This window comes from Staurois parvus, unplaced genomic scaffold, assembly GCF_062004578.1.
Source record: "Staurois parvus isolate SC_StPar_1 unplaced genomic scaffold, SC_StPar_1.0 ptg000187l, whole genome shotgun sequence".
NCBI lineage: Eukaryota > Metazoa > Chordata > Amphibia > Anura > Ranidae > Staurois > Staurois parvus.
The window spans coordinates 7,034,730-7,061,455 of record NW_028317983.1 but is presented as its reverse complement, the minus strand read 5'-3'; the positions used below and the strand labels follow the sequence as shown (position 1 = coordinate 7,061,455).

Below are 26,726 nucleotides of genomic sequence, written 5' to 3'. Positions count from 1 at the left end.
TCAGAGAGAATAGATTGGAAAATTGATGACGCTGTTTGATGTTAGCTCAATGCCCACTATTTATAAGGACAGTCGAATTCTAACAGAATCAATGGATAGTCTGCTGTACTGGCAGACATGTTCTGAAAAAAGAAAACTAATGTAGCCACCTCATATAAGGACTACTAAGATGCAATATTGTACATTGCGTTTTTTGGGTTGAATATCCTTTAACCTTAGTGCTATAGACTTTATAATCTTTTGAGCAAGACACCATTGCCTTTTGTTCTTATGTACTGAATATCTCCTGATGTTCTTGTGCTCAGGTTCTCGCTATAATGATGGACGAGTTCACAGACGTGGAGATTTTCTGCGACATTCTGGAAGCGGCCAATAAAAGGAACGTATTTGTCTACCTGCTCCTGGATGTCACCAAACTGCAAAGCTTCAATGAAATGTGTGAGAAACTGCAGATTGATGAGATACATCTGAAGGTATGGGCCATAGGCTGCCATCATTTCATAGAGAGTACATCTCTCCGACATATTCATGTATTACTGTGTTAAAATTAAAATACTGAAAGAAAAATACATTTTGATCCATATTATAAAACAACTGCAGCAATAACTCCTTAAGAGTTGCTGAGATTTGGGTCCCTCTATAGTCCTGCTTGATGGGTTGGCCTTCCGCTGGGCTGGGTCCTTCCCTGCTGCACAGATGGTCCTCTCTCAGAGGAGTGCTAAGGGTGAGCGATCCTCCTTTCAACTTCAGCCCACTGGGCCCCCTCCCAGGTTCCTGCATCCCAGCCTATCAGTCCATCCTCCACCTGAACTCTCCCACTGCTGAGCAGGCACAGTCATACTTAAGGGCTGTCTTGACCCCATGCCAAGCCTCCTGCCTGGAGATTGGTCAGGGTGTCCTAAGTATGCAGATCAGCCCCTCCTCACCCCCACCCACTGCCTTCTAGAAACTTATCAAGTCTCTAGAGAAGGGTTAGGTATCAGGGAGCAGATCTGCAGAGCCCTCAGCCCTGACCTAAGATGACCTGGCTGACTCACACCCAGGATGACTCATGCCCAGGCTGCCACTCAGCCTATCTGAAAAAACTAGCCAGCTCCCCCTATCTAACTAGAGGGGCACTACACAAGAAAAAATCCAACAGGGGTAGGGAGCCCCTTATAATGAGCACAGCTGCTGTGCAGACCCGAGATCTCACCAATAGAGCCCCCAAGATATATAAAATGTGTCAGGTGGATTAACTCTCCAACATCTGCAACAATCAGATTACATAGACTGAAACAATAAATATAATTGGTTTCATAATGAGGTCATTTGCAGTTAGGGAAACATTGTTGACTGCAGATATTGGAGAGTCGTTGAACTGTGCAACAATATAATATTCATAATCAAAGCATATCCAGAGCTCAGTATACACGGTGCAATCTGACTGTGCAATCTCCGTACAATCTACTTTAGTATACCAGAACTATGGAATATGAGGACACATTTAAACCGGCCATAGATGGATCGAATCAGCAGGGAGAGATTCAGTCCATATATGGGTAGGCTGGTTGTACTGAATCGATCCTGCCGGATTTATTCATGCGATCACTGCCGCCAGCTATAGCAGCCAGCAGTGATCACTGTGTTTTGCCAGCAGGGAAGGCTCCCCGCTGGCAGAACACAATAGCACAGTGAGAGGGATTCCCCCATTAACACTGACTGTGTTGATGGGAGAGTCGAGCAATGGTGGAAGGAAAGAAAATTACATAATCTTTGGGATGCGTTAGATTATCCATTCTATTTATATCCAGTGAAGTGTGCGTAGGCATCATGTTGTTTTTTTTTTACTTCCAATCAGAGCTGCTGTAAGAAACTGCGGGGCCCCATACAACCAACCCGACAGCCCCTCCTTCCCCCCCAAAAAAAGACAGTTTACTGTGCTTCAGTTATGAATGAACTTAGTAAGTGATTGGTACCGATCACTCACTGTGTTCATTCAGGAAAGGAAGGGGCTGGCAAATGTGTTTATTTTCTGAACCCTTCCCCCCCCTCTCTATCCTGAAGGATCCTATTGTGTGCTTGCAGTTGCTGATGAGAAGGAAAGGAGGGAAACCAGCAGCACTGCGGGGGTGGGGGCAAACAGGGGGACCTGGACAGCAGGGGGGAATGTATGGTGCACAGGGAGGGTGATGGGTGTGGCGGGGGCAATTACTGGAAACGATCCCCTGTATGGTTCTCTCTGAAGCAGCTGAAAGCCAGCGGGAGGAGGAGAGGAGAAGAAGCCAGCTTTCAGCTACTGTAAAGAGAGCCATACAGGGGATTGGTTCCAGTAATTTCCCTCCCCCCTCCTGCTGTGCCGATCACCCTCTTTGCCCACATTTGATTCACCCAGCTGCCTGGAACATGCATGAAATGCATTTAATTGCAAGCAGGGCTGTGGATAAGGGGGTACCACCAGTCCTCCAACAAGGGATTGGCCTGGACCCCGTACAGGAGGACAGGTGGTACCCCCTTATCGACGGCCCTGCTTGCAACTACATGCGTTTGCGTTGCCTTCATGCATTGTTTGAGAATATGCGGCATGCTGTCCTTTTTGTACACACCAAGTATAAACTAGGCTTGTTGAAATACATTCATTTTCTTGCATGTGTTAGTACTGCTTTTAAGCTTGATATAGTATTTCAATCCATCAACGGCTGTTCCCATTCAACAGAAGTTGATTTAATTATTGATTTCTCTTTAACAGGAATGTTGGAAAACTTTCATTTAATCAGCACCTGTAGCCAATCGGCTGCAGTGCTGATCAGTGTATTCTGCCAGCAGAGAAGTCCCTATTGTCAGAATACAACAGCACCATGGGGAGGATTCCTCCATCCACCTCTCTTGTGCAGATAAGTCAATCCTTCCTTCCTTTTTTTTTTACATTCAGCTATCCAGATGATCAAATAAAAAAAGATCCATCTATGATCAGCCTTAAAAACACATTTGGCTGCATATAGTGTACACCCGCCCCTAAGGAGATTGTACAATCAGACTGTAATGTGTATGGTGAGCCTTAAGAGGTAACTCCATTTTCGTGGAAAAAAATAGAGCATATGCAAATACTGTAGCTCCTGACTTTCAATAAAAGGACACTTACCTGTCCAAGGACCCAGTGCTGTCCTCACCTTGGCCAAGCTTCAGGTCCCCGGCAGCGGCATGTTTACTAAGGGAAGCCAGCAGTGACTCCTAGTTGCTTCACATCCGGCTTGGCACTGAAAGTGCAAATGTGTGAATGGTCCTACAGCCTTCTGGGACTGGTGATGTGTCCCAAAGGCTGCACATAAATGGGGGCCTTTTTGATTTGAGCGGAATTGGAAGTGGGTACCTGTCAAGACCAGGTACCTGCTCCCCCCCAAATAAAAATTCTATTAAAATGTATGTGTGGTCACTGTACTGGGTAAGCACGCTCTCAGCACAGAAAGCTCTGCCAACTGTGGATGCATATGTGTGGCGTGTCAGCATTAAAGCCCACCCTCTTTTCCACCATATACAGCGGGGAAAATAAGTATTGAACACGTCACCATTTTTCACTGTATATATATTTCTAAAGGTGTTATTGGCATGAAATGTTCACCACCTGTCGGTAACAACCCGTGCAATCTATATATACAAACAAACCAAAACAAGCAAGTTCACAAATTACGTTATGTGTAATAAAATGGAAAGATGCAGGGAAAAAGTATTGAACACATGAAGAAAAAGTGGTGCAAAAAGGCATGGAAAGCCAAGACACCAGCTGAATATATCAGCAATTAGAAAGCAATCCTGGCCCTTGTCAGTGCAAATAAATATCAATGTAATAAAATGGAATGACACAGGGCCTCTTCTATGAACTCTGATCTTTAGTTTTTTCCATAGATTTTCTATTGGATTCAAGTCAGGTGATTGGCTGGGCCATTCTAGCAGCTTTATTTTCTTTCTTTGAAACCAAATTTTTTGTTGGTAGTGATGGCTTCAAGGCACCTCCAGTATGGAGAAACTAGTGTCATGCATTGCTCAGGTGGGATTTTGGCCCATTCTCCCACACAGTGTTCAAATCTTGAAGGTTCTGTGGGCCTCTTCTATGAACTCTGATCTTTAGTTTTTTTCCATAGATTTTCTATCAGATTAAAGTCAGGTGATTGGCTGGCCCATTCTAGCAGCTTTATTTTCTTTTAAACCAATTGAGCATTTCCTTGGCTTTGTGTTTGGGATCATTGTCTTGCTGAAATGTCCACCCTTGTTTCATCTTCATCATCCTGGTAGATGGCAGCAGATTTTTATCAAGAATGTCTTGGTACATTTTTCCATTCATCCTTCCTTCAGTCACATGAAGTTTGGCAGCACCGTATGCTGAAAAACAGCCCCACACCATGATGTTCCCACCTCCATGCTTCACTGTTGGTATGGTGTTTTGGGGTGGTGTGGTGCCATTTGACCTCCAAACATGGTGTGTATTATGGCATCCAAAGAGTTCAATTTTGGTCTCATCTGACCAGACTATATTCTCCCAGTATTTCATTGGATTGTCTAAATGTCTTTAAATGAGCTTCAACATGGTTTTTCTTCAGCAATGGAGCCTTGCGTGGTGAGCGTGCATACAGGCCTTGAGTGCATTACTTATTGTTTTCTTTGGAACAATTGTACCTGCTAATTCCAGGTCTTTTTGAAGCTCTCAGCAAGTGGTTCCTGGCTCTTGGACAACTCTTCTGATAATTATTTTCATTCCTGTCTTAGAAATCTTACGAGGAGCACCTGGTGTCGCCACTTTATAGTGAAATGTTCTTTCCACTTCTGGATTATGACCCCCAATAGTGCTCACTGGAGCATTCAGAAGTTTAGAAATCCTTCTGTAACCAATGGCATCAGTGTGTTTTTCAACAATAAGGTTGCAAAGGTCTTGAGAGAGCTCTTTGCTTTTACCCATCATGAGATGTTTCTTGTATCACACCTTGGTAATGAGACACCTTTTTATAGGCCATCAGTTGAGACCAGGGGCGGACTGACCATTCAGGCGCTCGGGCACTGCCCGAGGGCCCAGGGTTAGTAGGGGGCCCCATGAGATGCCCTTGGTACCTTTCATAGGCTTTTTTGGGTATGGTTTGAGTGTGGGCGAGGGCACAGGGGTCCCATGATCCTCTATTGCCCGGGGGCCCCATGAGTTGTCAGTCCGCCCCTGGCCACTACCACTGTTAGGCGCAATCTCGCTATGCCCGCTGTTCACCAATGCACGCTATGAGCACTGCAAAATCTTGTTTCTTTATTGTCCGGGGGCCCCATGAGTTGTCAGTCTACCCCTGGTTGAGATTGAACCAGCTGATATTATTTTTCATTGACAAGGGCCAGGATTGCTTTCTAATTACTGATAGATTTCGGCTGGTGTATTGGCTTTCCATGCCTTTTTGCACCTCCCGTTCTTCATGTGTTCAATACCTTTTCCCTGTCTTTCCATTTTATTACACATAACTTAATTTCTGAACTTATTTGTTTTGGTGTCTTTGTATATATGGATTGCATGGATTGTTACCGACATGTGGTGAACATTTCATGTCAGTAAATCAAAAACAAATTCTCCTGCGCTCTAGGACCCAGACAGGTGGCGAATGAATGGAACCAAACCTGGAAAAATCGACCGCCAATGCATGTAGGGTTGTGCGGCTCCAAACAAGGCTGGGGAAGCCCGACCAATACTGCAGAACGAAATGAAAACGAGAAGCGCACCAACCTTGCGCATTACCTCAATAACCAAAATGTATTAATTATAAAAATATACTCACAAACAGCGAATAAAATCAGGCATGTAAGTCCTCAATGGGACTTGAAGACAGCACGAATCCCATCAAGGGGATGGATATTCAGTACAGCTGACGCGTTTCAAAGGGTGTCCCTTCTTCATCAGAGTTCTGGAACAATTCATGTCAATAGCACCTTTAGAAATATATTTACAGAGAAAAATGGGGACATGTTCAATACTTATTTTACCCGATGTATATACTTTACAGAGGCTAACATGTTGCTGAAAGGATTCACTTGTTGCCGGCCACTTTTGTTTATTTGTACATATAAAATACCTTAAAAAGATGATATATTCCTTTTAACTTACTGATTTTGGTATTTGCAGAATATATCCATCAGGAGCGTAACTGGTGATGTCTACTGTGCGAAATCGGGCAAGAAATTCTTTGGTCAGATCCATGAAAAGTTCATCATATCGGACTGGAGATGTGTCCTATCAGGGACATACAGGTGGGTGCAAAACGAACATTGGCATGCGTAATATCTACTGCAACATGTGTTCTATATACTACACAATACCAAAGGACATGACTTAGGAATTCTAGGACTTGGCTTGGTATTAGGATCACTATACACCTTCCAACCTGACTACAATCTTTGTACAATCAACTTTAGATTTACCAAAACTATGTAATATGAGGACCTTTCTAGTCCATCCAATCAATGTGTATCCAATCAGAGAGACCCTGAATCTCTATAACCAACAAAATGTATAAACACTAAAGGGCTTTTTAATCTCTATAGTTGTCAGTAGATCTAAAGAAGGTCGTACAATCAGACCATAGCTTGTCTGCTGAGCTTTAGACTCTTGTAATCCTATGTACAGCAGAATGTAAACTGGGAGCTAATCAGGTGTACTGTATGCAAATGTACCAATAAGGAACATGCTGATAGGTGAAGTGAGCAGGAAGATGGCCTCATCAGACTCTGGCTGCTCTTTCACTATCCATTTAGCAAGCCTAGAATGGCAGGAAAACACCAATGTATCACGTCATTCTATAATAGAAGAAAAGGTGTGTCATCCTGTCTGTACTGTGTGGCAGAACTGTGAAAATATCAAGACAGGATGGACAGAAATACAGATCATGTGTCAGGTATACCAGCTCCGTTCACACACATTCTAACTTAAAGTGTTACTAAACCCCAGACCCTGCATTCACTATATCCGCTCTCGCCAGACCCTGCATTCACTATATCTTGTCTCCCCGGACCCTGCATTCACTATATCTGGTCTCCCCGTACCCTGCATTCACTATATCCGGTCTCCACGGACTCTGCATTCACTATATCCGCTCTCCCCTGACCCTGCATTCACTATATCTGGTCTCCCCGGACCCTGCATTCACTATATCTTGTCTCCCCGGACCCTGCATTCACTATATCTAGTCTCCCCGAACCCTGCATTCACTATATCTGGTCTCCCCGGACCCTGCATTCACTATATCTTGTCTCCCCGGACCCTGCATTCACTATATCTGGTCTCCCCGTACCCTGCATTCACTATATCCGGTCTCCCCGGACTCTGCATTCACTATATCCGCTCTCCCGAGACCCAGCATTCACTATATCTTGTCTCCCCGGACCCTGCATTCACTATATCTGGTCTCCCCAGACCCTGCATTCACTATATCTGGTCTCCCCAGACCCTGCATTCACTATATCTTGTCTCCCCGGACCCTGCATTCACTATATCTGGTCTCCCCGAACCCTGCATTCACTATATCTGCTCTCCCCAGACCCTGCACTCACTATATCTGCTCTCCCCGGACCCAGCATTCACTATATCTGGTCTCCCCGGACCCTGCACTCACTATATCTGCTCTCCCCGGACCCTGCATTCACTATATCTGATCTCCCCGGACTCTGCATTCACTATATCTGATCTCCCCGGACCCTGCATTCACTATATCTGCTCTCCCCGGACCCTGCACTCACTATATCCGCTCTCCCCGGACCCTGCATTCACTATATCCGCTCTCCCCGGACCCTGCATTCACTATATCTGATCTCCCCGGACTCTGCATTCACTATATCTGGTCTCCCCGGACACTGCATTCACTATATCTGGTCTCCCCGGACCCTGCATTCCCTATATCTGGTCTCCCCGGACCCTGCATTCACTATATCTGCTCTCTCCGGACCCTGCATTCACTATATCTGCTCTCTCCGGACCCTGCATTCACTATATCTGATCTCCCCGGACTCTGCATTCACTATATCTGGTCTCCCCGGACTCTGCATTCACTATATCTGGTCTCCCTGGACCCTGCATTCACTATATCTGCTCTCTCCGGACCCTGCATTCCTTATATCTGGTGTCCCCGGACTCTGCATTCACTATATCTGGTCTCCCCGGACCCTGCATTCACTATATCTGCTCTCCCCGGACCCTGCATTCACTATATCTGCTCTCCCCGGACCCTGCATTCACTATATCTGCTCTCCCCGGACCCTGCATTCACTATATCTTGTCTCCCCGGACCCTGCATTCACTATATCCGTTCTCCCCGAACCCTGCATTCACTATATCTGGTCTCCCCAGACCCTGCATTCACTATATCTGGTCTCCCCGGACCCTGCATTCACTATATCTGATCTCCCTGGACTCTGCATTCACTATATCTGGTCTCCCTGGACCCTGCATTCACTATATCTGGTCTCCCCGGATCCCGCATTCACTATATCTGGTCAAATCTGGTTTCCCCGGACCCTGCATTCACTATTTCCAGTCTCACACACTACACAGAACATGGAAATGCAATTACTTTAGTAAATATAAAATGCTGAATACCTTTTCTCATCAGCAGTACATAGCAGTCTTGTGACATTTATCAGTTTCCAGCAGATCACTGCTTAATATTGTATGAGGAGTATTCATTCTTTTCTGACTGTCCTATGAGGCTGCATGACCCCTAAACTGTCTGGACAGTGCTGATTGGCCCTGTGTCAATCACATGTACTCTCTCAAAAAAAAAAAAAACTCTCTAGCAATACACACCAAAGTAAGCATGTGCAGAGTGCCTCCTAGGGCTCTATACTATCAGCAAATGAATTGGGGATAGTGAAAGAAGGGGAGGATCAGAGACAACAGGATCAAACAGCTTTTTTACACAATTCAGAGGATTAACCCCTTAGGTTCCACAGTGAGTATATCAAGCATGCTTTACTGCACATACAGACTGATGTTACTGTTGTGGGTTTAGTAATACTTTAAGCATAGCATACGTAGGCGACTGAGTTTTTTATGCACTTTTTTTTTGTGAAATGCCATATTGGAGCTTCTTAGGGGCAGGATCATATGTTTTTGGTCCGATAGACTTTTTTTATAGGATCACATGAAAAATGCTACATATGGCACTATAACAAACAGCTTTTTGCACTTTCTTTTAGTGCACTGCCAATTAAATCCATGGGGCCAAAAAGGCCCCAATTATGCTTCAAAGGTAGCTCATGTACCTATTCCAGCTTCAGGCGCTCATCTACAGGCACCTGCATGCTCAAATGTGAAAGGGGGCAATTAAAAAGCACAGGATTTGGCTTGTTGAGTGCTTTGAAACTTTGGGATTCAAACTACAAAACACTCAGGTGTGAATGAGGGCTTATATGTATTTAGCTGTTTGCCTGGAGTTCAACTTTTATGCCACTGAAATCTCAGTTTAAACCCCAGCTGCATCAAAATAAAAAGTGTGCAACCACACCCAAGTAGAAAAGTCTGTCCTCTGCCAGCATGCTGTAAAAAAAGGACCCTTGTTCTCGGTGTGAAAGCAGTGGTCTCTCTGCAGAGGACCAACACACCCCTTGCAGAGTCAGGCCTCATTAATCAGCAAAGCTAATGCTCCCCTATGATTAGAGAGCTCTAGAACAGGGGTCTCCAAATCTTCTAAACAAAGGGTCAGTTTATTGTCCTCCAGATTTTAGGGGGGCTGGACTGTGCCCATTGGAAGTAGAAATTGTCTTGGTGTCAGTGGGAGTAAACAATGCATGTTTGGTATTGGGGAGGAATAGTGCCTCACCGCTAGTGTCAGTGGGAGGAATAGTGACCCATCATTGGTATCATTGGGAGGAATAGTGCCCCATCATTGGTATCAGAGGGAGGAATAGTGCCTCACCACTAGTGTCAGTTGGAGGAATAGTGCCCCACCATTAGTGTCAGTTGGAGGAATAGTGCCCCATCACTAGTGTCAGTTGGAAGAATAGTGCTCCATCATTGGTATCACTGGGAGGAATAGTGTCCCATCATTGGTATCACTGGGAGGAATAGTGTCCCATCATTGGTATCACTGGGAGGAATAGTGTCCCATCATTGGTATCAGTGGGAGGAATAGTGCTCCATCATTGGTATCACTGGGAGGAATAGTGCCCCATCATTGGTATCAGTGGGAGGAATAGTGTCCCATCATTGGTGTCAGTGGGAGGAATAGTGCCCCATCATTGGTATCAGTGGGAGGAATAGTGCCCCATCATTGGTATCGGTGGGAGGAATAGTACTCCATTGTTGATGTCAGTAGCAGGAATTATGTCCCATTGTTGGTGTCAATGGGAGGAATAATGTCTTATATAGGTGGAAGGAAAAGTGCCCCAAGGGCTGGATAAAGGCAAGCAGGGAGCCACATTCGGCCCTCGGGCCACAGTTTGGAGACCACTGCTCCAGAAGGAGTGTCAGACTTCTGCACAGAGACCACTGCTTCCACACAAAGACTTTGCCTACTTTTCTTTGATAAACTTTTTTTTTTTTTACATTTCTTCAGTTACTTCTTCCTTTCCGTGCCTAGGCAAATTATGTCATACATCCCAGGAGTCTTGAGGAATGGAGGGAGGGTTCTCAGCTCAGCCTATGCCTAAGGGCAAATGGATTCCAAAAAGCAAAATAACCCTCAAGGGGAGTACAATCTAAGGTCCCTAACTCACATTCATACATACACATATTAGGGCCAATTTAGACAGGAGCCAATTAACCTACCAGCATGTCTTTGGAGCGTGGGAGGAAAGCTGAGTACCTGGAGGAAACCCATAGAGGCAAAGGGAGAACATGCAAATTCCAGGCAGGTGGGACCATGGTTAGGATTCAAACCAATAACCCCAGTACTGCCAGGTGGAAGTGCTAACCATTTAAACACTGTGCTGCCCCACCTTTATGGTCATGTCATGTGACTGGCGTGATAAACCCGAAATATTATATAGAACATCCAGTTTTATATGGTTTATATTACCTGTAATTATTCATTTCTAATGTATTTATCTCCCATCTTATCTATGGAAATAGAAGAAAAATGTTTATTAGATGAGGGAAAACATCGTGCCTATTGATGTATATGGAGACTTCAAAGCCAGTGTGTAACCTGGAACTAATGAACACATAGAGGAGCTTTCATCTCGTTCTTTCTGAGAATCATGTATAATTAATGAGACAGGTGGAGGAGTACACAGCCGCTGGCGCAGGGTGTGGGATTCGGGTGGGTTGTGCCACATGCTTCGTTTGTGTAACCTTCTGCTCACCCAGTGCTGGCCATATACAGAAATCAGAGGTGCAAAAAAAACCAAAAACGTTTTCCACTACCCAGCTACCTATATTGGTGCAAAAAGTTTGCAAAATTCTCAGTCAATGAAAGATTTTGGATCGGTTTGGGAAGTTATGATGTTAGGCTTAGGTTCACACAGTTTGTGTTTGATCCGTTTCTGCAGAGCATTTTGTGTTGCAATTTTGCACATGCATTTTTTTATGCGTTTTGCGTTTATTCCTTGCTGCTAGTCAGATTTAAAACGCATCAAAAATGTGGCAAAAACTCACTACATGCTTTTCAGCAGCATTTTAATTGCAGTCTATAGAACCAAAAATGCTACTTTTTGCGTTATAAAAAGTCCCTGACCCTTTCCAAAAAACACATCGGGTGAAAACGTGGAGATGTGAACGTGTCCCATAGGAAATCATGTTAAATGGACTGTAGTGCGTTTCTGCTAAGCGCAAAATGCTCCAGAAAACGCTTAGGTGTGAACCTAGGGTAAAGGATAGGTTCACCTTTTGGGAAAAAAATAATAATTGCAAATAAAAACATAAAAAATGTGCATTTATTTTTTTCCCTGCAGGAGCCTTGGAAGTATTGTACTTGTGGTCAATGATCCTAAAAGTGAAATTATCCTTTAATGTTTATAGTAAAAAAGGTGATGGGTGAAAAAATATGAAGGAAAAAAAAAACGATTTCTGCTGCTTTAATGGGGCTGGAAGTAATGGATTATGCCAGGCGTAGGGTGAAGGAAATTCTCTGCAACAATTGTTCGGCTTAGGGTTCATGTACACTGCAGCTGATAAACGCACGTTTAGGAGCTTTTCTGTGTTTTTTTTCAGCAGCCCCTGAACTCTCCTTTATGTTTTCCTATGTGTCCATGTACAGTTGCAAGAAAAAGTATGTGAACCCCTTGGGATTACGTGGAGTTTTGCATGAATTGGGTATAAAATGTGCTCTGGACGTCATCTTAGTCACAACAATAGAAGAACACAGTCTGCTGAACATAATACTACACAAACATTAGATGTTGCCATGGTTTAATTGCACATAACATGTAAACATTCACAGTGCAGGGAGGAAAAAGTATGTGAACGTTTGGACTTAATAACTGGTTGACCCTCCTTTGGCAGCAATAACCTCAACCAAACGTTTCCTGTAGTTGCAGATCAGACCTGCACAACGATCTGGAGTCATTTTGGACCACTCCTCTTCACAAAACTGTTTCAGTGTAGCAATATTCTTGGGATGACGTTCAGAGCACATTTTATGCCCAATTCATGCAAAACTTCACGTAATCCCAAGGGGTTCACATACTTTTTCTTGCAACTGTACACATCGTTGTTTACAGTCGTTTACAGGCAGATGAGTAAACAGTCATTTTTTTTAACTCACCAAACTTGCATTCAGGAGTAGTAAACGCTTGTAAACGCGGCTAACCGCGTTTATAAGTGTTTGCAACATTTTTTTAACTCTTCCATTTCCAGATGCTGTCCAGAGCCTTTTTTCATCATGAAAAATGCATGCAAAGCGTTTTTCCGGTACTCAAATGGACCTGGTACACCATACTTTGAGGTTTCGCATGACATAAAATATATTAGACACCGCTGCAATAATTGCTGCACAGAAATGAGCTGGAACACATCCAAACACCACAAAAAAAGACGCCAATCTCAACAAATACTGCTCTCTCTGCTTCTGTTCTCTCTCTTTCTCTCAAAATGTCTAAAATAGTTAATTTTTTACTGTTTTTCAGTGCATTCTGGGCATTTAGGAAGGTCTCCTGAGGTTATCTTTAAAAAAACGCTGCTAAACGCAAACGCTCATAAACGTGCATAAACGCGGTATGCAAACGCGGCTAAACAGACGTTTTTTAACCTACATTTTCCAGCAGTCAGTTTCCATCATTCAGAAGTGTCCCGTGTACATAAGGCCTAAATAATAAGTCTGAACCTGGGAGTGGCTGCAAACATAAAAGTGTTCCCACAGTAATTGTAATATACCAAAAAATATAAATGCTGCCCATCCCTGCGATCATGTGATCCATACACCAAAACTCTTCATCAAATAAACAATAATCTAATTTTAAATAATTCAACAAATTATTTATTTAAAACAGAGACCACATCACATGGCCGCAGTCCATATACTGTGCTTAATATCAGGGGCCCCAGGGCAATAGGGGATCATAAGGCCCCTGTGTCCTTGCCCAAACTCAAAAAAGCCTATGAAAAAGGTACCAGGGGCATCTCATGGGGCCCCCTACTGACCCTGGACCCAAATGGTCAGTCCACCCCTGCTTAATATATATCTTCCTGAGTCCCAGGCCTGAGGCTCTGAGGTCTCCCTTAGTCAAGATGGCGGTGCCAGCACCCGGCACCTGATTGAAAAGTCAGCTGGGTGATCACATAGTAGTTACTCTATAGTTACTCGACATGTTTCACAACATTATCGCTTCTTCAGGAGTTACTACATAGAAAAAAGAATTGAATACAAGTATAACATAATATCAAATAGTATAGAATTATTTGTGAATATAGATTTCAAACATACCTTGAGGTATCGGTTACAGAGCAGAACGCGTGTCGGGATAGATGATAGTAACCACCTAACACTCCGAAATTGAAATAACTTGAATCCAGTGTATTAAAAGTGGTGGGGCCATGGACAGTCAGGCTGGAAAGGAAAGACCTGGATGATGCGGGACACCTTCCAGCCAGGAAATGAGGCAGTCTCTATCTGACTTTCTGCAGCTTCTAACACATGCTGTGAAAAGCTCACAGTGTGCAGTAAAATCATAGTAAGCCATTCCAGTACAGGAGAGGAGCCGGTACAACTGGGGAAGCCACAAGGTAAGGCTGGAGTTCAGCTTTAAACCTAACTTTACACAATAAACTGTTTTCAAACAACAGGACTATTCTTTTTCAGGTTTATAGCCCATGATAGGTTATATCCTCCAGTCATGTATTTAATATGTGAGATATATTTTTATCCTGATCCGAAAAAATGATACCTTAGCTTCCCATAATCACAAGCACCTCTGTCCTTAAGAGACAGATTAAAGGATCCCTAATGGATATAATAACAGGATGGAGTAACATTGGCATGAAAAGGTGTAATTTAGGAAAAGCTGTAAAATTTCACCTTTAATGTTGCTTAATTAGGTTCTGCTGAAATAGCCTGGAGTGAGCTAGCGCTGGTTTGTGACATGTATACTGAGTGTGGTAATGTGTACAAAGTGTACCCAGACAGTATAATGACTGTATGGTGACTGTACAAAACAGAATCTAAAAGTGGATAAAGAACATTAAAGTGAAAAACAAAAGGATGTAAATAGATTCATAGGGTGTACAAAGGTAAATGGAAAATTCTCTCACTGTACTTAATAGTTGAATTGCTCCGTAGCACCAGCCCATATTCCAAGGCATAGGCAGCAGGCTGCAGAAAAGTACCCTTGGGTAAGCAGTGGCCTCTCTGCAGTGGTCCAACATGCCTCCTGCTGAGTCACAGCTAGAGCCCTCCAATCAAAAAAAGCTCACATTACTTTCTGATTGGATCTCTAAAGCTTTGACTGATGCAGAGAGACTGCTGTTTTCCTTATGTAGCACTACCCCCTTAGGAGACGCTAGAGATTTGGGTTCCCCTATAGTCCTGCACATTCAGGCAACATACATTTTCCATTCAGACTTGCATCCAGGAGACAGTAACCAGTCCTTGAGCTTGTTTCTTTGGATTTTATTAGGGGAGTTTAAACTTGGATGGGGTAAGGGGTGTATGGGATGCCCAAAGGGAAATGGCAACTGAGGACAAACTTCCTGGAAGAATGTACTAGTCTCTTTACAGCAAAAATTCTCTTCTGGAGAGCTAGCCAGCATCTCCTGATATACCACCCCAGACCCCAGATACTCCTTTATCCAGCTGTTCTGGGTGAATCCTTGGGCAGGGGATCCAGTGCCTGTCACTTTAAAAGGTAAGACAGTCCCAGGCAGCAGCTAATTCAGTTTCCCACTATAGTGCCTCTTTCCCCTTATTGGCCCAGGGGGTGCAGGTCTACTCACTCAGTCCTCCATTTGTGAGCTGTTGTCAGGCCTTCTGCTGGGTTGCTCCTTCCCTGCTGCACAGTTAGTCCTCGCTCTGGGGGGTGATGAGGTCCTGAGGTTTCCTCCTTTCCAGCTTCCCTGCCTGTAGGTAAGCCCCTTCTCATCTAGGCTCCCTCCCAGGGTCCTGCTCTCCAGCCTCTCACTTCTCCATCTTCCACCCGAACTCTCTTGCTGCTCAGCAGGCCCTCTCACTCTTAAGGGCTGTCCTGACCCCATGTCAAGCCTCCTGCTTGGGGATTGGCCAGTACAGATCAGCCTCTCCTCACCCCTCCCACTGCTTCTACAATCTTCTCCAAAATTCTAGAGCAGAACAAAGTTCCAGAGAGCTGGACTGCAGAGCCTCCCAGCTCTGACCTGAATTTGACCCCCTCTGACTATTACCACAAGCTGCTACTCAGCCTCTGCCTAACAATTTGACACTAGCTCCCCCTAGCGATGTAGGAGGGTGTTACACTTATCAGAGCCTTCCAATTTGGAGATGCAACAGAAAATGAAAGATATTTTTAAAAAAATGAAGAAAATTCTGCTCACAGATGTTCCCATTGTAAGATTTCCATCATACCAATACAAAAAAAAAGAAATAAACACACGTATGCCTAAACATTTGTAATTGCAACAATTTTCTGGGCGAAGTGGTGCATTATCTGACAGAATGCAGGGGGGACAATATTTTTGGCCATGACTATATAGTGTACATTCACATCAGTCCCTAACCCCCAAGGAGCATACAATCTAAGGTCCCTAACTTACACTCATACATACACATACTAGGGCCCATTTAGAAAGGAGCCAAATAAACTACCAGCATGTCTTTGGAGTGTGGGAGGAAACCCATACAGGCACAGGGAGAACATAAAAACCTCAGAGAGGTAGTGCTATGGATGAGATTCGAACCAACAACCCTAGTGTTTCCAGGCAGAAGTACTAACCACATAGACACAGTGCTGCCCATATCTGGTCTGAACTTTGAATCAAATTTTGACCTATATATATAGCAGGCTAAAGTGGAAGTGAGTATCACTAAAAAAAAGTTACTCACTTCCCGGAAAACAAAAAATACTGCTATTATGTAACAGGCTGGGGACGCAGAAGAGAATGATGGTAAGATTTATTTTCAGGTGAAGGTTTAAAGTTCACTTTTTCAAGAAAATAGCCCATGCAGTCAAGGGGCCCCAAAAGATATAAAAAAAAACTTCAGTTTTGTAAAATATCATATCTGTTGGCCATTTAGGCCACCAGAAGCCTTGATGAAAAACTCCCAATTAGCAACTCCTATGTCCTGGCTTGTCGCTAGAAACCCATTGGATGCTCACTGATAACATTGCAGGAGTGAAACCCAATGGTTTTTCATCCTAGCAACAAGCTGGAATGTGGCTGATGCAAACTGGGAATTTTTCAGACAGGCTTCTGGGAGACCCAAATGGCCTAAAGGTATGGCAATAAAATGCTTTAAATTGTAGTAAGCTGCACAGTTTTTATTATATGCTGGGGCCCACTCAACTGAACAGGCTGTTTTTTGGAAAAGGGGAATTTTCTGCTTTCAGTGCTGTCACACTTTGACAGTTGCGCGGTCATGCAACACTGTACCCATATGATTTTTTTTAGCATTTTGTTTTAAATAGATAAAACTTTATTTTGGTGGTATTTATTCACCACTGAGATGTTTATTTTTTTTGCTATATAAATGAAAAAATCCAAAAATTTTGTAAAAAAGTGTTTTTCTTATAAAATTTTGCAAATAAATAATATTTCTTCATAAATCGTAGTCAAAATTTATTCAGTTATCTTTTTAGGGAAAAAAATCCGCCAAACTAGTTTATAACCAAAAATTATAATTTTTTTAAGAAAAAAAATTTAATTTTATTTTGTTATTATTATTATTTATGGGTTTTTTTTGGTTTTTTTTACATACCGTCACCCTAGCAATATAGTGTCACCATTTTTACACTGATTGCTTTTACACCCATAAAGGCTGTAAAACCAATCATTTCTCTTTCTCTTTGGCTGCATTCTTGCAGCCACTGAGAAATACTGTGAGAGATGTGATTGGTCACAGCTTGTCACATGGTACAAGGCTGTTGTGAATGGCCTTGTACCATGTGATCTCTGTGATCATTCACAGATTTCACACGTAGTAAGCAATGATGTCAGAAGTGACATCTTGCTTACACCTATTCATGTGATCACTGTGATCCCACAGAGGTCCCGTACAGTGATCGTTGTCCGGAGGACACAGCGGGCACCGTATCGCGTTGCCGCATGCCTCCCAGGAAGTGTGCACAATCCAAAATGGCGGGCGCCATTTATGAACGGCAACCCACCCCTGCATTACCACCATCCGGCCGTTTATATACAGCGGCCAGACAGGAAGTGGTTAAAATTGTAGTAAGCTGCACAGTTTTTATCATATACTGGGGCCCCCGCAAGTGAACAGGCTGTTTTTTGAAATAGGGGAATTTAACCTTTATAGTGGCTGTAAAGGCAGAAGATTTTTACTTTAATGCATTCTATGCAGTTTCACCCCACACCCCCATATACTCACCTGAGCCCGATCTCGATCCCGAATGTGCAGCTCCTTGGGTCTCTCCTTCTTCATTGACTGTTACACAGTAGTATGAGCCATTGGCCCCTGCTGCTGTCAATCACAGCCAGTGAGGAGGGAGCGGGGGGGGTGCAGTCAAGCCATGCTCTGTGAGTCCAATGGACACACAGAGGCAACTCAGGAGTGAATTCCCCCAAAAGAAGAAGAGGCTTGCTCCAGGGGGCATTCAGCATGGGGGAGAAGACCCAAGAGGAGGATCAAGGCTGCTCTGTGCAAAACCATGCAGGTAAGTATGACATGTTTGTTATTTTAAAAAATGTACCTTTAATGCCACCTTTAGTCCTTATAAAGACTTCAGGATCTTCTCCAGCTGTCACCGCTTCAGGGAAACATTGTTTCGTTTCAGAGAATGACGTTACGTAAACTAGGTGATCATTTCTTTATTATATGCTGCAGAGAGGTCAGCAGAGCCGCTGTCAAAACCTGAGAAATACATGGGAATCCTGTCAGCTGAATTCTTCTCCCTCGCTTAGAACCTAGGGCTGTAACTTACAGTTTATAAAACTGCTTATCTGAGTGCTGCTTCTTGACAGAGACAAATGGCCTCTGAGATAGAAATCACTGAGGAGCTCGGGGCAGTAGCACTTACATTTTTGTACTGGGATAATGATGGATAGATGTAGGCAATGAAATGGGTTAGTGACCATAAATCTTTAACCTCTTCACTAATGCCCTTGGGTTTGACCAAGAAGGACCTTGGGTTGCGTAGAATTCCTGCCTTTGTTTTATAGATTAATATACCTTTTCTAGAGATTGTGGCGTCAGACTCAGGTCATATCAACAAATGATGACTAGATCAGAATCTTGAGAGCACTTAATCAACAATGAAGTGGAGAAACTGTCTGGATGAGTAATTAAAGGCCTTCAACATTTCAGAACACTCCTGTCGAAAGTGGCTTTTACTTTCTTTCCCATGACCTGAATAAATGAGACCCTTCACAAACAATCACCAATAATGTTTCTTTGTTATGTTGACAGCTTGTCATGATGCCATAGAGTCGGTTGGAATCCTACTAAGTACGCTAGATACACATACAGAGCATGAGGGTTAGAAAGTTGTTGGTATAATGTGAGTTACACTAGGCGCCAGCTTATTGTGGATTTGTACATACCTACTGAGCTTTTCTCACTCCTCTGCTGTAAATGTCCCCTTTTTAGCAATTAATAGTAGTACAAACAGTATTTTATTTGAGAGAAAAGGGTTTGCAGTTTCCCATACGGGCCAATTTTATCTTAGCAAACACCATCTTTTATTAAAAGCTAAAAAAAAATACATAACTTTAAGTTTCTTGGAATCCACATTTCTAAGGATCTCACCTGGTTTCTGAATTCTTCCTTCCTGATCAGGAAGGCACAACAGCGCCTATATTTTCTGAGGAAACTTAAAAAAATCCTGTCTGTGCTACAGGATATTGGAGAATTTTTATCGGTGTACTATTGAGAGCATCCTCACAAATTGTATCTTAGTGTGGTACAGGAGCTGCACTGCTTCAGACCGCAAAACCCTTCAGAGGGTGGTGAAATCTGCCCAACGAATTATTGGTGTTCAGCTTTCCACCTTGGAGGACATTTACAAAAAACGCCGTGTACAAAGGACGAGAGGCATCATTAATGATGCTTCTCACACTAACCATGGACTGTTCATACTCCACTTTTACCCCCTTCCTGCCCAGGCCAATTTTCAGGTTTCAGCGTTGTCACACTTTGAATGACAATTGCGCGGTCATACAACATTGTACCCAAACTAAAATGTTATTATTTTCTTCACACAACTAGTGCTTTCTTTTGGTGGTATTTAATCACCGCCGGGGTTTTTATTTTTTGCCCAATTAACAAAAAAAGACCAAAAAGTTTGAAAAATAAACACGTTTTTCTTTGTTTCTGTTATAACAGTTTGCAAATAAATAATTGTTCTTCATAAATTTAGGCCGAGATGTATTCTGCTACATGTCTTTGGTGAAAATAACCCAAATTAGGATGTATTATTTAGCTTGTAGGAAAGTTATAGAGTTCACAAACTATGGTATATATCTGAATATTGATCAATCCTGAAGTACTGACAGCCAATCTAATTTCTTGAGGTCCAAGAATGTCAGAACAGTACAGATATCCCTCAAAAATTACCGCTTTTTGCAAAGTAGATAGTCCAACGTATTTCATAACAGGCATGGGAAGTTTTTTGAAGTTGTAATTTTTTTGCCAATTTTTCGGAAATTAAGAAATAAAAAAAATGATTTTCAGTATTTTTTTTTTTACATACTGTCACCAGTGCAGTACAGCGTCATCATATAACTGGCATGGCGGTGATCAGGGACAATGACTAGTGACAGTATGAAAAAAAATTGATAATTTTTTTAAATTTTTTTTTTAATATTTTTTATTTTTAATTACATTTTGTTCTCTTTTGTTTAAGATTTTTTTTATATTTCACTATGACCAAAGTAGTACAATGTTACCATAGTAACATTGTACTACTTTAGGAAGTGATCTATATATATATTTTTTTTTTACACAATTTGCTTATAGCAAAGAATTACTTTGCTATAAGCAAGCATTTACCTGACTGAAATCGATTCATTCAGGATTTTTTTTTTCTTAACTGTGATTTGGCCACAGCTAATCACATGACACAGCTGGGCTGTGATTGGCCCAGCTTGTGCATGTGATCGCTGTGACCATTCACAGCTAGCCACACTTGTATATAATGGATGGCATGATAGGAAGCCATCCATTATATACAACTGTCATGTGACCTGCTGTGATTGGTCACAGCAGGTCACGTGGTACTGGCAACGGGGCAGGTACTCAGATCTGTCATCGGCCGTGTCCGAGGTACATGGCCGGTGCCAGATCACGCCGCTGCGCGGCTCTGCGGGCATGCAAACTGCACATGCCTGAAAGGACGCCATATGGCATCCACCCGGAGGGACAAGGTGTTTTTTCCGGCTGCCATCTGGCCATAGGCCGGCCGGGAAGCGGTTAAAGCATTGAACAGCTAATTATTAGACAATATTGCATTATTGTATATTTTATTCACCATCGTAGTACTGATTATTTCATTCATTATTGCACTACTCATTGCACCGATTATGGTATTACTGTATATCCCATTCCCCTATCTTTGTTTTTGTTATACTGTTATTTATTGTAAATGGGCCATTTATGCAGTTCTGGCTGGATGCTAACTGCATTTCATTGACTCTCTACATTGCACAATGATAATAAAGTTGAATCTAATCTAATCTAATAAATGCACCCATATTCATTGAACCACTTGCCCTCCGGAGGAATTACCCTCCTTCATAACTATATAACAATCATAATAATGTTTTGCTATAAGGAGCTGCGTTACTTTAACTGGCAATTGTGTGGTTGTGCAACACTGTACACAAATGATATTTACTGTATATCATTTTTTCACACAAATAGAGCTTTCTTTTAGTGTTATTTGATGATCACTGGGTTTTCTTTGGCCTATAAATGAAAAAAGACCAAAATTAAAAAACAAAAAAACAAAAAACTGTTTTTTACCTTTTGCTATAAAACATACCCCATAAAAAATTTAACAAAATAAAATGTAGTCATAAAATTAGGTCAAAATGTATTCTGCTACGTCTTTAGTGAAAAAAATCCCAACCAGTGCATATTAATTGGTTTGCATACAAGTTATAGTGTCTACAAATGGCAGTATATATACTGGAATTTTTATTTCTTTATTTTTTTATACTAGTAATGGCGGTGATTAGCAACTTATAGCAGGACTGTGGTGGGCATTCTGACACTAACTGACACTGAGTGGGAACTGACTAACTGCTATTGACATCTCCAGTGATAATAATACAGTGATCAGTGATGATAAAAAGCACTGACACTGTACTAATGATGCTGGGCATCATATCTGGCAGTGAGTTATCTCAATATCATATAGTGAAAGAATGGGGTTGTAAATCACAACTGTAAAAGAATTGGAGCTGGCCTAAAGCCTCGTATGCATAGTTACATAGTTACATCACTTCCAAACTTGTATTCTGTCTTACAAGAATTTTCATAACTTTAGTAACCACTTCACTTGCGATATGAAACTAGCATGCAAAAAAAAAAGGATGATAATTCGTCTGATATTCTCATCATGCCATCACAGAGGACAAGGGGGCACTCTTTATGTCTGTAGGAAAAGAAATTTAATCTCCAAATACGGAAAGGTTTCTTCACAGTGAGAGCTGTGAGAATGTGGAATAAACTCCCTCAAGAGTTGGTTCTGACCAGCTCAGTGGATTGCTTTAAAAAAAGTCCTGGATTCTTTCTTAGATACACAGAATATAACTGGATACTAACATTTATAGGTAAAGTTGATCCAAGGAATATCCGATTGCCTCTCGGGGGATCAGGAAGGAATTTTTTCCCCTGCAGGAGCAAATTGGATCATGCTTTGCTGGTTTTTTTGCCTTCCTCTGGATCAACTGTGTGTGGGTGTAGGATTATAACTTTTTTTTTTTTTAATGATTGAACTGGATGGACTTTTGTCTTTTTTTCAGCCAGACTAACTATGTAGTGGGTAGATAAGATTGTGTATCCACGTAGATCATGTAAACCCTGGGGGTAAGGACAGCTGAGAGGGAGTAAGTGGGGACAGGATAAACGAGTCCCACATACACACTCCCTATCGAAGGACCACAAGGTCTTGGTCAAATCCTGCTGGGAGATATCAGGTGGCCCAAGGATGCCAGATTGCCAAATAGTTATCCATTTTGTTAGTTTATCTTCTATCTTTTCATGTAGCACTGTATTGATCCTTGACTTGGTTTCAGTCAAGGAGAAGATGGGTGTTTTTCACATTTTGGCAATTGTTTGCTTAGCGGCTGTTAAAACATGTAGTAGTAATTTTAACTGAGTCGTGAGTAAAGGCTCGGGGGTTTGAGATTTAAGAGTACATGTTGGGCTAGAAAAAGGATCATGGAGTATACTAGTTCAGAGATCATCTGGAATATTTCTTCCCAGAGATTCCATGCTACAGGACAGGTCCACCCTATTTGGAGAAAAGTTTCCATCCTTCCACACCCCCTCGTAAGTATTTGGGTACACAGTGAGCAATCCAGGTTAGTACAAAATACCAATGTGTTAGCACTTGTTGGTCTCATGTTGGTGTATTGCAAGAGCAGGATTTGATTGTTTCCTTACATTAGACCAAAGTGTTGCATCCAATTCTAGCCCCAGTTTTGCTGTGTATTTTTCATATATTTGGAGGAGGGAAGAGGGAGCTAGGAGCATGGTATATATTGGAGTGTTCATCCCCAGTGTGTGTGGTCTGCATGGTTACTTTGTTCAAAGAGGGTAAGGATCAGAGGACCTTCTGATTTGTGTATGTTCACTTGCAGGACATGATCTGCAGATAGTGGAATAGCTTCTTCTGTAGGATCAGAAAGGGTTCAACCCAGGGGCAGACTGACGACTCATGGGGCCCCCGGGCAATAGGGGATCATGGGGCCCCTGTGTCCTTGCCCAAACTCAAAAAAGCCTATGAAAAAGGTACCAGGGGCATCTCATGGGGCCCCCTACTGACCCCGGGCCCTCGGGCAGTGCCCAAGTTTCCAAATGGTCAGTCCGCCCCTGGTTCAACCCCTTCTCGTGGTAAGTTATGGGGTATTGGTATAATTGGAAGTAGACTTGCAAATGTAATTAAGTTGTACATATTAATGTATACTGCAAATAATGGCACGTATTTCTGTAGATGATGTGTAAAGACATCTTATTATAAATTAAATAGGTTTTTATATATAGGTCTATATATTTCCTGACCCGTTGGGCCTCTGGTAAGTTTGGTCTCAGGGTCATAAAGCATTGTCTGACTATGCACAATGGCAACAGCTGCAGAGAATTTTCTTCAAAAGACTAAACTAAATGTGTTTAGTTTTTTGCCATAGAGAATCTGCAGATTTGATTATTTTAATTCATGTGACATCAAAGCAATCATCATATCACCCAATCAGAAACCCCTCCAGTGTTAATCTCTGGTATTAACGTGTATATCAAGGGGGGAGATTTAGCTGCTAAGAATGAGAAGATGATGGAAGGAATGGCATAGGAGAGAGGGCACAAGAATACATGCACATACAGTGCCTTGAAAAAGTATTCATACCCCTTGAAAGTTTTCACATTTTGTCATGTTACAACAAAAAACGTAAATGTATTTTATTGGCATTTTATGTGATAGACCAACACAAAGTGGCACATAATTGTGAAGTGGAAGGGAAATGATAAATGGTTTTCAAACGTTTTTACAAATAAATCTGTGAAAAGTGTGGCGTGCATTTGTACTCAGCCCCCCGGAGTCAAAACTTTGTAGGACCACCTTTCACTGCAATTTCAGCTACAAGTCTTTTTGGGGATGTCTCTACCAGCTTTGCATATCTAGAGAGTGACATTTTTGCCCATTCTTCTTTGCAAAATAGCTCAAGCTCTGTCAGATTGGATGGAGAGCGTCTGAACAGCAATTTTCAAGTCTTGCCACAGATTCTCCATTGGATTTCGGTCTGGACTGTGACTGGGCCATTCTAACACATGAATATGCTTTGATGTAAACCATTCCATTGTAGCTCTGGCTGGATGTTTAGGGTTGTTGTCCTGCTGGAAGGTGAACCTCCATCCCACTCTCAAGTCTTTTGCAGACTCTAACAGGTTTTCTTCTAAGATTGCCCTGTATTTGGCTCCATCCATCTTCCCATCAAGTCTGACCTACTTCCCTGTTACTTGCTGAAGAAAATCATCCCCACGACATGATGCTGCCACCACCATGTTTCACGGTGAGGATGGTGTGTTCAGGGTGATGTGCAGTGTTAGTTTTCCACCACACATAGCATTTTGCTTTTAGGCCCAAAAGTTAAATTTTGGTTTTATCTGACCAGAGCACCTTCTTCCACATATTTGCTGTGTCTCCCACATTGCTTCTCGTAAACAGCAAATGGGATTTCTTATGGCTTTATTTCAACAATGGCTTTCTTCTTGCCACTCTCCCATAAAGGCCAGATTGTGGAGTGCATTTCCAATAGTTGTCCTGTGGACGGATTCTCCTACCTGAGATGTGGATCTCTGCAGCTCCTCCAGAGTTACCATGGGCCTCTTGGCTGCTTCTCTGATTAATGCTCTCCTTGCCCAGCCTGTCAGTTTAGGTGGACGGCCATGTCTTGGTAGGTTTGCAGTTGTGCCATACTCTTTGCATTTTCGGATGATGGATTGAACAGTGCTCCATGGGATGTTCAAAGCTTGGGATATTTTTTAATATCCAAAACCCTGCTTTAAACTTCTCCACAATTTTATCCCTGACCTTTCTGGTGTGGTTCTTGGCCTTCATGATGCTGTTTGTTCACTAATGTTCTCTAACAAACCTCTGAGGGCTTCACAGAACAGCTGTATTTATGCTGGGGTTAAATTACACACAGGTGGTCTCTATTTACTAATTAGGTGACTTCTGAAGGCAATTGGTTCCACTAGATTTTAGTTAGGGGTATCAGCGTACAGGAGGCTGAATACAAATGTATGCCACACTTTTGAGATATTTATTTGTAAAAAATTTTGAAAACCACTTACCTTTTTCCCTTACACTTCACAATTATGTGCCACTTTGTGTTGGTCTATCACATAAAATCCCAATAAAATACATTTAGGTTTATGATTGTAACATGACAAAATGTGGAAAATTTCAAGGAGTATATGAATACTTTTTTTCAAGGCACTGTACATAAGAGGCATATAGGTGCATACAGTATATAAATTGGACATATGTGCTGGATGGGTGGAGTATCTATATGCTTGCCAAGTTAAAATGAATAACCTAGTGTTCTACAGCGGACTAATAAAGCTTCTTATTTTATTATACTTTTTTGTATGTACTTTGTTGGACTTGTCATCTGTTGCTGGGATCCAATAAATGCCACACTCTCTTGAAAAGAACTGAGGTTGCCTGTTTCCACAATAATGAAGGATAATAACAATTTTTTGATTATTAGTTATTAATATTGACAATATGTCTTTGGTAATCAGGACTTGGACAAGATCCCTGGAGATCCAGTCATTGAAGGCCAAAGGGGTATGAGGTCCTGGGAGAAATTGGGGATTGTGAGAGATGGCCATAAGGGGTCTGGAGAGGGATTGGTTGTTTTGCTAGATAATTAACTGCATCCCAGGCTTGTATTGTGAGTTTATTGACAGGGTTAGTCAGAAAAATCTCTATCAAAATGGCTGTTAACTCAACAGGGTCGCATTCTGTGGACTCAAGGACCATACAAACGGGTGTCTCATGTGTGACCTTGGGCATTTGGGCCAGTTGGGCTGCATAATAGTAATTATGCAAATGAGATTGGAGGATGCATGCTGAACTAATGTTTTATCCAAGAAATTGTCCTAAATGACCTTGTGTTGGTGTCACGTGATGTTCAGTGTGCAATATGTTGGTGCGCAGGGTGTCACAATCTTTTTATACAGTAATGCAGATTTAGTCAGCTCTCTCAATTTGTTTTTCTCTTGTCATCATTATTCTATCTTTAGTATATGTTGAATTTTACTTCATTCACACTTGATTTATTCCTCTGTGTTTTGATTTACATTAATGTTGTCATAGAATGGAAGAATTTGTTATTGGCTCTGGTTCTTCTTAAAAATGTGTATTTTGGATCAAAGCAGAAGCCTTGGTGCCAGAACTGGGTGCTGCCGGCATAGCTGTCATCATTA

The 26,726-nt window shown here is 42.2% G+C and overlaps 1 protein-coding gene across 1 annotated transcript in view; it reads left to right on the top strand.

Moving 5' to 3' along the window:
* The window catches only part of SACK1A (scaffolding CK1 anchoring protein A), an 86,368-nt gene that overhangs the window by 33,917 nt on the left and 25,725 nt on the right, over positions 1–26,726 (top strand). The window contains exons 2-3 of the mRNA XM_089677535.1: positions 306–473; positions 6,125–6,249. Of these exons, the coding sequence (XP_089533661.1) occupies positions 306–473; positions 6,125–6,249 (293 nt within the window). The remainder of the gene's footprint in view (positions 1–305; positions 474–6,124; positions 6,250–26,726) is intronic.